General features: G+C 47.2%; 1 protein-coding gene across 6 annotated transcripts in view; it reads right to left on the reverse strand.

Moving 5' to 3' along the window:
• Window positions 1-201: 201 nt before the first annotated feature.
• The window catches only part of LOC118783068 (ubiquitin carboxyl-terminal hydrolase 32-like), a 40,278-nt gene continuing 22,380 nt past the window's right edge, over window positions 202-18,099 (reverse strand). Inside the window, exons 8-35 of one of the 6 annotated variants that reach the window (XM_036536746.1) lie at window positions 17,712-17,827; window positions 16,061-16,123; window positions 15,866-15,949; window positions 15,563-15,624; window positions 15,236-15,338; window positions 14,845-15,025; window positions 14,301-14,482; window positions 13,759-13,899; window positions 13,190-13,307; window positions 11,076-11,230; window positions 10,534-10,615; window positions 10,293-10,388; window positions 10,069-10,207; window positions 9,564-9,669; window positions 9,295-9,468; window positions 8,993-9,022; window positions 8,452-8,626; window positions 6,009-6,160; window positions 5,804-5,915; window positions 5,414-5,619; window positions 4,787-4,971; window positions 4,372-4,458; window positions 4,145-4,265; window positions 2,606-2,797; window positions 2,195-2,432; window positions 1,691-2,103; window positions 1,029-1,121; window positions 202-800 (exon numbers count right to left, since the gene is read on the reverse strand). In XM_036536746.1, coding sequence (XP_036392639.1) covers window positions 627-800; window positions 1,029-1,121; window positions 1,691-2,103; window positions 2,195-2,432; window positions 2,606-2,797; window positions 4,145-4,265; window positions 4,372-4,458; window positions 4,787-4,971; window positions 5,414-5,619; window positions 5,804-5,915; window positions 6,009-6,160; window positions 8,452-8,626; window positions 8,993-9,022; window positions 9,295-9,468; window positions 9,564-9,669; window positions 10,069-10,207; window positions 10,293-10,388; window positions 10,534-10,615; window positions 11,076-11,230; window positions 13,190-13,307; window positions 13,759-13,899; window positions 14,301-14,482; window positions 14,845-15,025; window positions 15,236-15,338; window positions 15,563-15,624; window positions 15,866-15,949; window positions 16,061-16,123; window positions 17,712-17,827 — 3,980 coding nt within the window. In that variant the 3' untranslated portion in view covers window positions 202-626. Of the gene's footprint in view, window positions 801-1,028; window positions 1,122-1,690; window positions 2,104-2,194; window positions 2,433-2,605; window positions 2,798-4,144; window positions 4,266-4,371; window positions 4,459-4,786; window positions 4,972-5,413; window positions 5,620-5,803; window positions 5,916-6,008; window positions 6,161-8,451; window positions 8,627-8,992; window positions 9,023-9,294; window positions 9,469-9,563; window positions 9,670-10,068; window positions 10,208-10,292; window positions 10,389-10,533; window positions 10,616-11,075; window positions 11,231-13,147; window positions 13,308-13,758; window positions 13,900-14,300; window positions 14,483-14,844; window positions 15,026-15,235; window positions 15,339-15,562; window positions 15,625-15,865; window positions 15,950-16,060; window positions 16,124-17,711; window positions 17,828-18,099 lie in introns of all 6 variants that reach the window. The other 5 variants (XM_036536744.1, XM_036536743.1, XM_036536748.1 and 2 more) reach the window with 5 other exon arrangements.

The raw sequence follows: 18,099 nt of genomic DNA on the forward strand, positions 1-18,099 counted from the left end.
TTTTCTACTGACAGTATCACAAAAGCCCGACTGCTCTTCAAACCTTTCAAAAAAATGTAATACAGTTTGTACATATATATATATATATATATATATATATATATATATATATATATATAAACTGTAATGCATATATACAATTACACACCTCATACCAGACATCATTTAGTTTCTGAACATTCTGAAGGGTAAGACCCAGGTAAGACCCTTCGGATATCAAAGTGTGGCAAATGTGCACCTGCATGGTGACATCAGTTTATCCAAACACACCATACAGAAGAGCTCATGTCACTACTCTGTGTGTGTATGTGTGTGTGTGAGTGCTTTGATCGCCAACCGGTGCAGTGTTTTACCTCGTTTCTCTTGCTTCACACCCAAAAAAGCTCAAAAAAGTACCACCGTTTCCAAATGGCAACCATAGCCAACAGACCCACCCCACCCTCGCCCCGGCATCCGCTGGCCCAGTGATGTGCAGTCACTTTCGTGCTTCTGTTCCGTGGCCATGAGAGCCATTGGAACCTCCCTCTCTCTCTTTCTTTCTCTCTCTCTCTGTCTCTCTCTAACTCTCACCCTCTCTCTCACTGGCGGCAGAGGAGCTACAGCTGCTTTTCCGGAAGAACAAATTGTCACTGGAGGACACAGTACTTCTTGTAATCTGACTCAAAGTCTTCGTCCATGCTACTGGTGTCGGCCATCTTTTTGCCATCTGTCTTTGGCAGAAACTGGGAATAATCCACGTCCTGCTGCTCGTAGAACAGGATGTAGGCAGAGTCTGTGTCGATCTCCTCAGAGTGGACTTCCTGTTGTGGGAACATGTTGGGAACATGTTCAGTGACACTCTTCGTTTGAGAGGGCAAGCCTTCATTGGTTAATAATGTACACATGGAATCGTGTGCAATGCAGTCTCTGAACTGAAGTGGATGCATCACAGGATCAGTTTGATCAATGATCTACAATATTACACATTAATTAAGTATATATAATTAAAACACACTGTGGTGCCAAATACAGTCACAGTCATATCTTACCTTACAGCTGCTGTCATTGTAACAGTACCATTTGTTATTGGGGTTTTTGGCATATGTCACATAGTGGCCCCCTCCCAGGATTCCTGAATGGCACTGCATGGACAGGGGACACAGGTCATTAGAGAAAGCAGAGACTTACAGGAATAACCACCAGGGGGCGTATAAACTACATCTCCAGTTTCTGAATCGCACTGCAAAACAGAGGCCTCATTCCTGCTTACCAGGGTTGGGGCATACTCAAATGGAGGCATACTATAAAGTCTGCTTCCACCTTACAAGGTAAGGTTCAAAACAGGTAGCTCCAGGTTAGTGACCTAATACTTAATGTATCCGGGGTGTGGTTATACTATGTTTGGAAGAAGTAGCCTGGGATAGCAGCATTTACGCAGTGCAAACTCTGGTCAAATGTCAAATAGACAAATGTCATATTTTATGGCATTAAGACCTAAAGGACATGTATGCAAATATTGAGCATGTGCAGCCAGATGAGGAAACTGCTATATGGGGGACCCCACCGGTCACAAAGTGGGCAGTCCAGCTAATTGCTGCTCAAAATAATGAAACAGTAATTTTATAGCTGCTTCTGCTGGAGCCACTGAGCTGTAGATGGGTGTGACTTATGGAAATGAGCCCCAAAAAAAGTAATGAAAATGTCCACCTACTGAAATTGCATATAAGTTGTAGATGGGCTCCAGACAGATGTCATGTCTTTGGTGATGGGAGGAGTCCGCATCGGCCCCAGACTCCGTATGCCCATTGCTTTGGCTACTCTCCTGCCCCAGCCCGTTCACCATGATCACATCACAGTTGGTGCTCGCGGTCACCTCTGCCGACCACGACTCCTGGACACTGGCGTCAGCCACGCCCAGTGGGCGGAGCCCATCCGCCTCGGCCGCGCCCTGCTCCTGTTCGGTGGCACTGTCCCGTCCACAGTCCAGGCTCTCCTTGCTGTTGGAGAGACGATTCCGGCTGCCCAGCTGGGGCAGGCGTAGGCGGCCCTGCTTCCAGGCCCCGCCCCTAGGGCTGCCGCTGGGGCTGCTGTTCCTGCTGGACTTCCTGCTCAAACCTGGAGATGCTGCAGACACACACATACACATGCGCATGTCACGCACTCTGCTCCTCTGAGCAGTGAGTCAGCAGTGTCACAGCAGTGTCAGGGTACAGACCTTTAACACTGTTGGAGATCCCAGCGAGGGCAGTGAGGGGTGAGGCACTCCCCATGTCCCCACCCCCACACTTCAGCATCTCCTCCCCCAGACACTCCCCCTGAGCCTGCAGGCTCTGCTCGGCCTCTCGTGGCGCCAGGAAGGCACTGGGGTCGAATTTCTCCCTGGGGAATTTCACAATCTTCTGCGATTTGATCCAACGGCCGTTGACAAATTGGAAGCGCTTCAGGTGAACAATCTGGAAATCAAGTGCAGACATGTGAGATGCATGGTCAGATGTGTGTGAGTGTGTGCAGTCAGATGTGTGTGAGCGTGCACGGACAGAGGTGTATGAGTGTGCACAGTCAGATGTATGCGTGTGTCTATGCTCAGACTGGTGAGAGCATTCATGTTCAGAGCCCATGCACTCACCAGGATGGGTGGCAGCCTCCACAGGTCCAGTTTCTTGGTGGCCAGCCGGTGGGCGTGGCACTTGGAGCAATAATAGAGCTCATCCTCGCCCAGCTCCTCCTCGCTGGTGAACGCACGCAGGCAGCTGTCCAGGCTGATGGGCTCTGCCTGAGCACGTCGACTCTGCTCCACACTGGTGTGCTCCTCCACGATCTGCCACATACATGCGCATTAGATATACACATTATACACTCTCTCTCTCACACACACACACACACACACACACACACCCACACATTAGATATACATACATGTACACGTACACACACTCACGCATACACTCTGCTCCACACTGGTGTGCTCGCCCATGATCTGCCACACACACACACGCACAGAATATACACACATATACAAACCAAATACACATACATTTACACACAAAGCACACACATATACATTAGATACATACACACATGTCCAATATACATATATTCACACACACATAAATCTCTATATAAATCCCCATATAAATCTATGTAAATACACATATAGATATAGATACACACATGATATAAAGATCACACAGAACTGAGATGTGTGAAGCCTTGCATCTATGGCTTTATGTGCACTTCATTTTTTCACAGGGTAACAATTTTATTCCTGTACTTTTTGTCATACTCGCTGTAGCTGTTCTCTGAATAGCACCATTTTTGTTTTGCTGGACCATTTTTGTGGGTTAGAACCAGTGCCAAAAGAGCTTGTGATAGTCATGTGCCACAAAAGGACTTGGAAGAGCAGTGCAAACTGCAGGGCTTCCAGAGGGGGGTGCTGGTTTTCTCTTTGACCCTCATTTTCAGTGGCAGTTCTATTTCTACACCCCAGCAGCTTTTAATAAACAGATGAAACATGAAAATACAGTACTTTTCAGCACAGTGCACAGCATGATGGCACCTGCTCTTTCAGAGACTAACCTTCCCATGGTGTACAATTGATCTGACAGCTTAAATGTACTGCAATACGTAAATACAATATTATAGTAATACCTCTAGGCTCCATAAATGAGGTTGGTTTGATTACAGAGTCAAAAATCACATATTTTGCTGTGTCGCACAGTTGCATAACCCTGTCCCCTGTGAGCCTGAGGCTTGAGTGGTAGAAATGTGTGTCTCCCGCTCACCCTCCTACTCTTAGTCCTTCCGCTTTACTGTCGTCGTCCCCCCCCCCCCCCCCCCCCCCCAACACTCACCCCCTCTCTCCCCCCATCTTTCTCTCTCTGTCTCTCCCATTTTCATTTCTTCTTTCTCTGTTCCTCTCATTCTGGCCCCTCTCCCTCTACATTTCTTCCATTCACTCTCTCCCTCTCCTCTCTCTTGCTCAGATTTTTTTCAAATGCCTTTCTTGACAAGATGGGTTTTATATTTCCAAAACATGCAATGAAAGATAAGACAGAAAAATTTCATCTTTCAGATGTAAGACACAGAAAGTTATATTTACTCACTGCCTGTCCCCCTGCATCTCTCTATCCCTCCCCCTCTCCCTGTGCCTCTCCCCCTCTCTCACCCTCTCCTGGGAGGTCTGGTAGCGGAGGTGCAGAGCGGTGGGATCCCAGTCCACGGCGATGTAGGCGTTCCCCACGGCAGCCCAGTCCTCATTGCAGTCCACTGTGCAGCCCCTGCAGAACCTGCATGCAGACAGAGGGGACAGAGCTCTGTCACAGCGCCTCCCCCTGGCCGCCAGTGGTGGCATGCTGTCTGGTGCATCAGGAGGATGGGGGGTGAAGGACATACCTGTACCAGGGGCACCAGGCGCATGAGTTCCCATCTTTTTGCACCACGCGCAGCGTGAAGGGGTACTGGTAGCCCATGCTGTCGTCACTATGGGACAAGAGCACAGGAGCCACGTGCCACACATCATACCTGTACTCTATAGAGCTGTGACTTTCACCTCAGGGTCACTGTGCTTATCGCTGTGGCAAACCCCAGAAGTGACTCATCTCTGTGTGCTGTACAGGTGTGAGGTATGCCCTACTAGCTTGAAACTCGGCAGACAATGTATCTGCCATCCTAGGTACCCATAACTTGGGCACCTGCCATCTCCACTGTTATTAATGTTATTATCATTATTACAAGGGCACCACTATGTGGACCACACCCAGTGGACCAGACACTGAGGAGTGGATTTGGGGTCGAGGGGCACACTGACCAGTCCTGGGCGTGATTGCTGGCTTCCTGTGGGGGCAGTGGGCTGGCCAGGCGGGACACCTGGATCCACACTGCGTCGTACAGGTCCCTCTTGCGGGTGTGTACGGTACAGGGCACGATTAGGGGCATCCCGAACAGGCTGGGCCTGTTCTTCTGGGATGACAGGAAGTACAGCTCCGTCCTCATCTGGGGACATGAGACAAAAAACAGAACCTTCCCTCAAACCAACTCACCCTACTCTTTTTATCATACAGTGATATCAACACTCAGCTGCAGTGAACACAATGTAGCTGGTCACATCCATAAGTGTTGTTTTTAGAGGATCACAGGCTACACACTGAGATGGTAGTTTCACTGTAGGTTTGTGCAACATCTGGGCGATCACAAAGAGTGGGCCAGTATTAGCTCTGAGCAGAACTGGGAGGAACTCAGCCCTAACTCTGGGTAGGATTACTTCTCTAAAAATGTTCATATTCTCTTATTTTATTGATGTGTCATTTACCCTGATAAATAAATAGGTAATATTGAGCCATTGGTCACACCCACCGGTCCCCATGACCACACCCACTACCTCATGACCACACCCACTACCCCATGGTCATGCCTGCTGGTCCGCTGCAATTCTCACCATCTTCCTGTGCATAGCAATGATGTAACCGATGAATGGGCTATCCTGAATGGGTGTCACGTGCCCGTTGGGGATGCTGTTGGCCAGGCCCCGCTCCACCCCGTAGGGCACGACCACGTTCGGCATGCCATTAGGAATCAGGCTGGGCCTTGTCAGGTTCCCATTGGGGGCAATACTGGCCTTCCCGTTCACCAGACCCGGAACGTCTGTGCAAAAGCAATGCACATAGAGACTCCTGTCACCCAGCCAGCGAGTGTGGAAACCACACAGGGTATTGCCTGCTTTGAACTCGTCTTGTTGTTTAATCCTTGCAGATACAGATGCTGTTCTTTCAAACTGTTAAACATGATGTATGGCTGCAGAACTCCACAGCAGGAGGCACCCTCTCACCTGTCTGCGTGGGGGAGGAGATGGACATGGGGGAACCAGGCACGGGGATCTCAAATGCGCACAGAAACCCGTTCACCGACAGCCGCACCTTCTGGTTGTCCAACGGGAAATTCTAGACATAAAAACACACACATACACGTGGTCTGATATTTGGTGTCCTGCTCTGCTGCTGTGGATTCAGCGATGAGGTGGAGCTCTTCCTCACCTTAATGTTGGAGGAGTGCACCTCAGCCAGGAGGATCTGCTCTGGCTTCAGGTTGCACAGCTCGCTCAGCTGCTTCTTTAACCCGGTGTACTTCTCATCCATGTTGAGCCGCAGCCCGTACCGGACTGGCGTCGACCCGTCCAGTTTAATCACTGCAGAGAGAATCACTGCAAATGGAACCCACATCATCACAGCAAACACAATGTGACTGCAAATGGAACACAGGGACAATCACTGCAAAAGACAGGCATAATCACTGCAAGTGGAGCACAGATATAATCACTGGGGAACACAGGGATAATCACTGCAAACAGACCCCAGACTATCATTGCAAAAGGAACATCACAGCAAACAGACCCCAGACCATCAACGGAAATGGAACCCAATAGCACTACGAAAACAACACAGGCCGTGGCTATGTCCCAAACTGCACTAGTATATGCTTAGCAAATATGCTTGAGTGTGTAGAACATTAACACCTGAGATTAGAGCCTGACCGATAAATCAGCACGCCGATATTATCGGCCAATATGAGCTAATTGCAGATAAATCGGTATTGGCATTTATAATGGCTGATGAATGACAATTAAAAAAGAAACAGAAAGATGGAAGATAGATCCTTCAACCATGTCATGAGTGTTGTCGTTGCATAGCTTGTCCACCAGAGGGCACACTGCAACTCCAATGTTGGCAGCATACGTGTTTGGAACACCACAAATCACAACAATCAGCTGACCCAAGCAGAGTTGAGCAGAGTAGCCCATGATGGAGATCATCTGTATTCATGGTAAGCTGATAATTGTCACGTGAAATACATTACTTAAATAATAATAGATATCCCCCATCACTTCTCCTCTTAGCCTAAATAAGCCTGACAACATTCATGTCAGCCATGCCTGGTTTTGCTGCAGTAACGTGAAAGCCAGTACCGTCAGTCAAACATCAAAATTACGTTTAACATTACGGTAGTTGACTGGTGTAGGCTAAGCTGTTGACAAACCTGATTGTAGGTTTATTTATGAAACAGTGTGGCAGTTCTAGCGAGTAAACAAACAACAGTCCTATCATTTCTCTCTCGTCACTTCTAAAAATTCTCTGGCAACATTGCTTACAGCAGTTTATAAGCTGTCCATTGCTAAATTAGGTTACCCACAAAGCTAGCTAATGCCATGTTTATCAGTGGAAGACCACTAACGTTAATGAGCGGTTAAACTATAGCGTTATACTTATTATGCCTAAATAAAGCAATGGTAAATATATCTGTGACTCGCATGTCTGTAGTTACAGTTGGTGCATTTGAAATTATTAAACCAGAGGTGACATGTAAATAAACATGAGCTGAACAAGTATCTAACATGGCTTGGTAGCCAAACAAAGTTATCTAGCTTCTCTTTTCACACATGTAGTGTGAAATCCCAAAGTCGCAAATCCTCGTTGCAGACATGTAATATTAGATGCATTCAACAGCAGCGTTTACTCTAGGTCACTGTATCTGTTTACTACATAGTTTAAGGCATGATATTTTTTAAAAAACTTTTTTGTATTTTTATACATTTTACTCTTATTTATCAAAATTTTAATATATCTTTTTGTACTTTTGTTCAAAGTACTATTTATGACAATAAAACAAGTTTATTTTTAAACTGCATTATCTCATGTTATTTTGATGAGGACTCAAATAACTACACATAACAAATGTTAGGGAAAATCTTTGTTTATGTTATGTGTTTCTGAAAAAAATGAATATCGGCTGATATATCATTATGGGATTTTTAAATCCTCAAATATCGAAATCGGTATCGGTCTTAAAAATCCTACATCGGTCAGGCTCTACCTGATAGTATTGATAGTGTCGTATGCTTGAAAGTACCTGGATGTCATGCTAAAATTGCTGAAAAAAGAAGGATGCATCAGCTGCACACTATCCAAGTTTCCTATCACATAATTCACTGCAAAACCAAACAGGCAGGCTCATGGTGGAGTTCAAATTGGAAAAAACGGCAGACAACTTGAACGGTTGTCCATAGTCAGTATACAACAGCTGGGCAGAAAACAACCAACACAGATCATCTGATGTACTGTTGTGCAAGTTAACATACCATGTAGTAATTATTATGAGAGCAAAATACTCAGCTAGCTAGATAGCTAGCTTCTACATTGATGGACACTGTCTATTTGTGTACCAGAAGATTTAATACAAAGTGTATACTACACAGCACATAAGTATGCACTATGCTAATGTACGATTGGGCAGGGGGCTGCAAACCGTAGCCAGTCACTGCAAACAAAAAGTATACAATCAATGAAGATGGATTACAGTATCACTACAAACAGAACACTGCAAACAGTACACAGGCTATTCCTAAACACAACAGACAATCACTACAGGGGAATTTTATCTGTGGTAGAGTTACTCTGTGATACAGACAGACCTGCAGCTCACCTGTGATCTCTAAGTGCATTGAGCTGTCCATAGGCAGGGGAAGGGACAGGAAGTTGAAGGGGTCAAAGCGCGCACTAATATGTCCGCACGTTTTGCACTTGACCTGCGACTTGAGCTGGCCGTGGAACAGGTCTACCACGATGGAGCGGTTCCTCCGAAGGTGGTTCTCCCAGGCCTGTGGAAGCCAAGCATTAAACCAGGAGATCCCAAAGTAGATTCCATAAACCATCCCACTGCAGATCCTACAGGACTGCCCACAGGAACCCTGCAGGAGAACCCACTGCAGAACCCACAGGAAACCCTACAGGACAACCCAATGCAGAACCAACAGGAAACCCAGCAGGAGAACCCACTGCAGATCTCACAGGAAACCGTACAGGAGAACCCACTGCAGATCCCACAGGAAACCTTACAGGAGACCCCACTCTAGACCCCACAGGAGAGTTCAGTGCAGATCCCACAACAGAGCCCACAGAAGACCCCATTCACCCCCCACACTCCCCCTGAGGGACAGGAATTTCAACATCAACCAAGGACCTACCCCTTCCTTGCCATTTTCAGGACACCAATGCTAGCAAATGAGTATATACACACTGAATCAGAGCTGAGGAAGGGGCAGAAGTATCAAGTCAGCTCTGCCTTAGAGCCAAGAACCAGTCCTGTGTGACTCCTCTTTGAGACAAACCCTTATTCTGGAATTTGAGACTTACAACCCATACCTCATATATATGAACACAAGCAACTCATACACTCACATGCCTGGTGCATGGATACAACTGGCATGCACACACAGGGTGCACGTTACAGAGCAAATACAGAGCAAACCCACACATACACACACACCTCTGATGCCACCTCCCAGTCTGGCCTCCCATCGCTGTCTTTCAGCTCCACATAGGGCTTCTCATGGACCCGGTTCAGGTCCTCGTGGAGGCCGTCCAGCAGGAATGCCAGCAGCTCCTGAGAGTCCTGCTGCTGGAAGCCGTTGAACCTTGGAGCATATTTTGCTATCGTCCACTAAACAGTGAAGAACAAAACCAAAATGGAATATTTCACTTTTTTCCAGTAAAGCAAGGAGGAACACCACCAGACTGAAATATTCTGGAATTTACCCTGAGTTTCAGTGGTGCAACATTCTTCTGTGTCCCACTCCACAGCTCCTGGACCAGATCGCCATAACATTTGGCCATGTGACCACGCATCCCAATCGGATTGGTTCTGCAAAGGAGAAACACAGACATACCCCTCCTAGTTAACCTTGACCCTTTTGGCTGTGACACTGTGCACCATTCCTTTTTAACACACATCCTCTCTTCATCCTTCAAATATGTACAAAATGTTGAGGAAGTCAAGCCTGAAATACAATATACATTAAACCTCACAGAGTTCATGGGGGGGACAGGGTTTCATGAACCCCAAAATGGGAGGAGCCAACATGCAGTTCTCATAACCAATCACAGAGTTTTGTTGTAAAGAGTCGATTGGTGTAAAGTGTAAAGTGTAAAGTTGATTGGTTCACAAGTCAGTGAACACATCAGTGCACATGGTGGCTCCACCCACTGGTGCTCATGAGAGTTGACTCTCTTGGTACATGGGGGGGGTGCTGTTTCCACACACCGGTTGAGTTCATACAGGTGTCTCCCTGAGATGAAATACTGGGTCAGAGGCTTGGTGTTGCTGACGCACTGAATACTGGAGTTCATGAAGCATGTGTTTCCAAGGTTACTGAGTCCCGTGGCTCCTTTCTCTGTGGGAACTGTAACAGAGGAAGGAATCCCCCATTACACAACATTACTCTGTACTCTCAGTGTCTGCCAGGCAATGACCGATTGTAACATTACCTGACACAAGCAGTATTTCACCTTTGTGCCTGTCGATTTTACTGCTGTTGGCGATGAAAGACATTTCCTCAGGCCAGCTCATGTCTTTGTTCCGAACTGCGGACCAAAACAAAGCATTTTAAAAGCTGAACATATGTATTTCTGTTCTCTTGTTAATCGACAGCACTTGGAAAAGCATAGTGAGATAAGACTCTGGATGAGTCTCTACAGAGAGTGGTGAGTGTACCACTTCTATGAATACCTTCAATTACTAAGTGCTGTTCATCCTGTATTTTCAGGCTTTCCAATGTGTGGTCTTCATCATCTAAAAGAGTGAGGTAATTCTGGAAAAACACATTATCAAATAATTTTTCTCCCATGATCTGGTGAAGAAAATGCAACATGCAGAGAATTATCATTTTTATGACACATTTTATAAGAAGACAGTCCATACATAAGTATAAAGTCAAAGTCAAAGTTTTTTAAAAATGTTGTTATAGAGAATTGGCTTAAATTAATTATCAATGTAACATAGTGCAGCACTTGACTATTCCTTGCACAACGGTAAAACTGCAGGGGTGAGGCAGCCCCACTGCAGAGCCCTGCCCTGTGCTGCAGCTGCGCCAAGAGTCCCATCCCAGAGCCCCATACCGAGCCCTGGCCCTAGAGCCCGGCCCCAGAGCCCCACACCAAGCCCTAGCTCCAGAGCTCCACACCGAGCCTCACACCGAGCCCTGCCCCAGAGCCCCACACCGAGCCCTGGCCACAGAGGCCCACCCCAGAGCCCTGGCCCCAGAGCCCCACCTCGCTGTTGTAGAGCCACAGCCTCATGTCCTCGTCCCTGATGCGCAGCCGCTGAGACAGGTACTCGTGGATGTCCTTGATGGTGGCCATCCTGCTGAAGCAGCCGGTGTAGGCCAGCACCCGCTTCAGTGGCGCATTGGGGGAGGGGACATTACCTGGAGGGACGGTCAACAACTGGACTTTTGACCAAATCCCACCCATACACATACATACACTCAAACACACATATACACTCTCTCAAACACACACATAAGCAAACACAGAAACACTCACTAAAATACACACAGAAATATACACATCCATGTCCACGTGCAGACACAGTCTCTCAAATGCTCACACGCTCACACACAGAATTACACTCGTCTATGCCTGGGTGAGCTCACTCTTTTCCAGGATGCTTTGTTAGGAGAGTCAAACACAGTTTGTTTTGTGCTTCTTGAGCCCACTTATTGTCCATTTGCCAGAACTTACACTAACTCTCTGTATACTGGATATCAATATTAAGGCAACACAAGTACAAAGAATTGTCAGGTTTTCTATCATACAATTATGGTTTACACAGGAAAGTTGAACATCTCAGACCACACTCTATGGTTATGGTGATGTAGTGGTGATGACGATGAGGTGTTTATTCTACTGAAGAGAACAGAGTAAAATTAAAAACAGGCTTTATTGCCTAATGGTACCTGTGTCTTCTGCCAGTTACCTTTACCTACCAGACACCTGGCACATTCCTGAGAGTCTTCAGATACATGTAGACAGCCAGGTGAGAGTCTACTACTGTATGCAGAATGCTAAAGGGGACAGCCTTGTCTTTCTGTACTTCCTTACATATATACCAATATCACGGTGCCTTCACCTGTGTCTTGCTTTAAAGCACCAGCACAGGTGAGCCCAGCACAGTGTGACACAGAAGAGGGCATAGCAACAGATCAATTTCAGATACAGGCATACCAATCAACAAATAAGACACAAACACTGAACAGCCAATCACAAACAGAAATACAAAATCACTAAAATGTGTTTTTTTAAATGTACAGAAACAAAGGAGAAGATTAGCAGTTCTCATCTCAATTAGTAGTGTTCATATCAGGAATGCACTTCTGGCTAAATCAGCGATGAGGATTAGGTGTAAGGCAGCAGCAAGAACGGCCAAGGCGATGAAATAAAAGGATTTATCCAAACATTAGTGCACAAAAATATTCAAATCTGATTCAGCAAATCACAGAGATCAATTTTAGTCCAAGTGTCTCACAACAAGATAAAACTGAAGAAGCTGATTAAGCATTTTAGCTGTGAGGCTGGCATCCAAGTGATTTGTCATGATTAGAAATGTTGCAGAATAGTCATAACATATTTTTAATATCAGTGCACTACAACCATCTCTACCTTCACAACAGCAATGACAAGACCACACTGTGTTATGACAGAGTTCTGGCCCAGCTGTCACACGACCGTGCTGTGAAATCACTGCACCATGATTTTACCATGCTGTGCGGGTCAACTTGAGGCGGCAGATGGGGCGTGCAACTAGGGGCCAAACCCACATCACTGGCTGAGGTGTGGGGGTCCTGGGGCAGCCAATCAGATTTAATCAGTTCAGCAGACCCACACAGCACTGCTGTGGAGCACTGCAGTTTTAGAGCGGCTAAAACTGCCGTCCCTCCCTCAAAACAGAGCTGCTCAGCCAGGTCCTGGGTGTCTGCATCCTTAAGTTTCAGCCAGGTATCTACCAAGGCAATTAAACGAAAAACAGTGTGCAGACTGGTGCAGCTCAGCTTCCCTCCCCAGATCAGGGAGGGCTGAACGAGAGCTGCAGGACTGAGGGAGACGTGCTTATACACTCAGAGCCTCAGTACCCATGAAGCTCTGACCCACAGCCAGGGAGCTCCACACAGGCCCACTACACCACACCACACCACCAGACCTCTGTTACAGTGGGTCTGCTGCAGACGAACAAGGGTTGTGCAATCAGCTCGGACCTTTAGTTTTGTCAGTGACACTGCGTGGTGTCTGATTGGGCAGTCAGGCTGGCTGGCCCCGCCCTGCTCCTTGCTGCGGGCTTACTTTACCTCTGGGTAAATGCTGGGGGAACATTCGCTGGCTCGTCATACCCATATTGACCCAGATGTTGGACTGGGGGGTGCGGGACATCGGCTGCTGGCGCAGGAACAGCAGATAGCGGGGGAACAGCTCAAGCTCTGGGGAATCTGTCTTGGTCTGTCTGATCACCTGGAGGCAGGGCAAAAGAGGGGAGATGCCCAATCAGCTCTGCTTTAGTGATGAGGAGGGGGGAAGATAACCAAGCAGATCTGATTCAGAGTTGGGGAAGGGGTAGACGTATTCAACCAGCTGTGGGTTAGAGCCAAGCATCATTCCTGTGTGCCTCCTCTTTGAGACAAACACATTCTCTGATATTTGAGATCTCATAACCCATCCCTCATACATATGAACACATGCATACACTCAGAGCGCATGCATGGATATAACTGGAGTACACACAAACACACAGCCACACTCAGTCACAAAGCACGGGCACACAAACACACTCATACAAAGCATACCCACACACATACACAGACACTCAGAGAGTGCAGGTACACATGTACACACATACAATTTTCCCTGCTGTGGCTGTTGTCATAGTCTGGTATAGCAATCACTTGGTTGCTATGATACATACCGGACGGGGCAGGCTGAGATTGGCTCCATACCAGTGATATAGCGCTCTCCACACAGGCTCTGGCACTGTCTCAAAGTCCTGCCCTGGCACCAGCTGCTGCCCTCTCCTGAGTCGCCCACCCTCCATGGTCAGAGTAGGGGCCTGTGGGTAACAAGGCAGGGTTACACTGTGTTGTACTCCTCTCTGTGAGCAGCTCAGGTCATCTTACAGTAAACATGCTGCGACAGCCATCCCCAATATGGCATCAGTCACTCACCGCCGCCCAATCAGAAAGTAGTGACATATGGCCATCCAATCAGAGTGCAGTGAGTCAGCACCATCCAATTTGAGCTTAGTGAGACATGCCATCTAATCAGTACTACCAGAACTTAGTGACATCGCTGTCATCCAATCAAAACTTGGCCACACTGAGGCATTCAACCAGTTTTGCATGCAAGTGCTTATGAAACATCCATACCATAAAACACAGGAAATTTTCATGAGCAGAGATCTCCTGTCTCTGTGACTGATGAAGGAGAATACGAGTGATTTTGTGGACATACCTTCATGGGTTCCGGGGTGACAAGGGGCTGGTTGTCGATGGCCCCGGGCCTCTGCGGTGCCAGGTGGGGGAGTGCATTTCCATTGGCACCTGAGAAGCACTGGTTGTTGTTGTCAGAGACATTGTGGTTGTGTGGCCGGGGGAAGCAGGTGTCTGTAGCTGCGGAGCTGGACAGAGCCACACCTGCACACACAGGAAGAGGAGGGGCTTCAACAGTGACGCTGCACCATGAAAAACACACATGGCATTTGCTTCTGCTTCCTCAAGTCTCCTTTCCCTTTACCTCTTTCACTACCTCTCACTTTGTTTTCTCTTTTTCCTGCCTGTCTCTGTCAGTCTCTCTCACTCCCTCCCTTATCTTTCAATTGGTCTCTCTCCCTCTCTTTTTTCTCTCTATCTCTCATTTTTTTTTACCTTTTTCTGCCTGTCTCTATCAGTCTCTCTTGCCCTTTCTCACTCTCTACCTTCCTCATCTTTTACCCGGTCTCTCTTTTCTGTCTCTCTTGCTCTCTGTCTCCCCCACTGGTGACACACACAGCACTCACTGCTGTTGGTCTCGGAGGCCTCAGATGCGCTGGAGATGCTGTCAGAGAGCTTCTCCTCTGAGGAATTGCTGCAAGTGGTGGTAGCAGCCCTGTCAGAGATTGGCTCCACAGTGGCCCTCGCCCACGGGGCCCGCACAGCTACGAGGACTGATGGTTGTTCTGCTATGATGGGCTTGTTATCCTTAAAACAAAGAGAAGGCAACAGTCAGTGTTGTTTTCCAGACACCATCTACCTGAGACAGCCTTGAACCCATACTGATGATGGACAGACATATGGGAGAGGTAAGGATAACAAAAAGAACTCAGGACACACTCCCATTGTGAAACCATGCCCACTCTGGAACCACACCCACTCTGCAAACACTACCACTCAGGCACTACTCCCACTTACATATTTGACATAGTCCTTCCACTGCTGCCACCACTGCATGGAGATGAGGAACCAGTTTTGTCCCGGCTGGAGTCCATGTCTACTTTCCCTCTCCAGCCATCCCCTGCACAACACAGACACCACCCAGATCAGTTACCACCACCCTCCTTACATAACACTACACATTATGCCCCGCCCTCTCCTTACATTACACCATCTGAAATCATATTGCACCACACCATCAGGCTACAACCCTCACATTATTTCACAACATCAGGCTCTGCCCCTACCTACACTGCATGTTTCACATCACGCTAAGGCAGTCAAGAGGGGTGGAGTTTCATATACCTGATGATCCGTCCCTCCTCCTCAGATGTGGCTGGCCGCAACCCTAGGACAATATGGCACACCTAAGGAGACACACCGGCAGAGTCAGAGAGCTCTCTCTCTCTCGCTCTCTCTCTCTCTCTCTCTCTCTCTCTCTCTCTCTCTCACACACACACACACACACACACACACACTCACACACTCACACACACACACACACACACACACACACACACACACACACACACATATAAGCTGTGTAATAGACACAAACACACACATGCATTCACACAGAGTTAATCTGCCTTGCAATATAGCTTCTACCTGAAACAGCAGGTTGAGGAACTCATTAGCAAGAGCACTCTTCACACTCCAGATCTGGTAGTCCTCCAGCGTCAAGTGCCCTAACTGGAAGAGAAAACCATACATAAACAAACAATGAGTCACTTTTAAATGTGTCCTCCAGCAAACACAGCACAGTGTTCAGCCCAACCCTAAAGGCACCGGGAAGTGGCCCACCTTGGTTGTGTCATGCATCTTCAGAATGCCCTCCACAATGTCAGACACGTTGGCTTGTAACTCCTGAAGGGGCAACAGAGCATAGTGCATGTTACAGTGGGCTCAGCAGGCACTAAATCACCCTGCCTGCTCACATGTGCCATGTGTTCCGGAAAAAGCTTTTCCCTTCGCCATCAGTCACTAACCCTACTACGGCCCTCATCCCAGAGGATGTGTGAATCTGAACGCCTGCCTCCAATGAGCCAGCCTCCAAACTCCACTCTGAACAACTGAGCTGTTGGATACATCTACAGAATCTCATCTGGGGCTTAAAGTAACAACCTTCACCATCAAAGCTCTAAGGCAAGCTACAATGAAGCAGCGACCCTGTGGTGATGGCGTTAAACAGCTAGACAGCTGCCCGTTGCTGTCTGTGTACCATATGTTAACAGGTAATTTAACCCGATGGTGAACTCAATACCAGAGCTTAACATTAACTCAGCTCAACAAATCTGAACTATTGAGATGTGTTTCACAAAATCCTAACAGCATACGGCATGAAGCATGGTTGGTTGCTGCATGGCTGCTGCATCAGCAGGCATGCCCGCACAGTCAGCAACTTGGTGGTGTGGATGTGTGTACAGTGAATGTCACCGTTTCCAGGTAAAGAACAGCAGGCTGTTTGAGACGCCACAATCCGCTGTTCGATCATGCCTGCCGAGAGCTCCTGACCTCAAACTGCTAGCAGTCGGTGGTAACGTAAACATCACAAGTGACGAGAAAATGAAACTATAAAGAGAAACACGACACAATGCTATTGACACAGAAGAGCTGCAAACCACTGCATCATTCGGTCGCTACACTGGGACATCTGCCTCTGGATTTAACCATGTTCGCAGACAGATAATATGAATAATATGATAATATGAACCCAAACAAATTTTTCAATTCTGATGAGTTGAATTGTCGAAAGTGACAACCAAGGGCCTCAGCTTGCAGCAAAAGCGCACATAGCAGCCGCATCAGCATGTTTCCTCTAACTTTTCAATGCTCCTGTCAAAAATGTTAGCATATTATTTTCAGTTTGTAATAAAAGACTCACAAATTGTTCTGCAGTTGAGGGCAGAGGTGAGATATGAAATTTGTAAATAAGCGTTTCTACATTATACCAAGATAATTATGTCCGTTTATCACCTTTACGACCCATTAAATCCATAGCAAGTGAGATGCACTAATGCCGTGGTTTGCTAACGGCAAGTGTGGCCATAAATATTGTAACAAACTGGGGAATTCATAGCTCATAGACAGCCTAGTGGAAGAGCGGGGTTGGTGCGGAAAACATCATTATCTATAACATTGTGTGATTGGGTGCGATTTCTCAGAAAATCACTGGTTGGTGTCGACCTCAAATAAAGTCAAAACAAAAGGAATTAGCGGTTTACTGGTGTCACCCTTGTCTTTAGAATCTGTACTCCAGGCTAAGTCCATTTGCAGGTTTAGTTGTGACACCAACCCCAAAAATGGATGGAGTTACCATGTGGCATTGATGACACTCATTTGAACCAAGTGTAATCCTTTGCTGTGGAGAGTGGGCCGTTTTATTGGTTGGTATGGGCGATTGACATTGCCCACCCTTCTCTGCCTTTCAGCCATTGGCCAGTTGACCACTCACTGGGAGGGAGTCTGTGCGGTTGTCTTTCCAGACCTCCAGCAGTGCCACCACCATGTCCTGGATCTCAGCTCGACACAGGACTCCATCCCGGTCCACATCAAACACTTTGAAACAAACTGGGGAGGACAAGATGGAGAGAGGGAATGCAAGTGAGTCTCACAGGCGGTCCTCGAAACAGTGCTGAAGATGAAAGGACTGAAAAGTTACATGGGGGGACTCTCATTACAAGCAAAATGCAGGGACCAATCAGCTGCCCATGTAAGGGCCATCTACTTTATGTATGACACATAAATAAACAGACAGATGGATGAAATAGATGTCTGGTACTTCCAAACAAACACTGGCTGCATTTTACTTTCACATATCCTTTCTGGACTTGCTTGAAAGT

The sequence above is a fragment of the Megalops cyprinoides genome, chromosome 9 (genome assembly GCF_013368585.1).
Source record: "Megalops cyprinoides isolate fMegCyp1 chromosome 9, fMegCyp1.pri, whole genome shotgun sequence".
NCBI classification, from domain to species: domain Eukaryota; kingdom Metazoa; phylum Chordata; class Actinopteri; order Elopiformes; family Megalopidae; genus Megalops; species Megalops cyprinoides.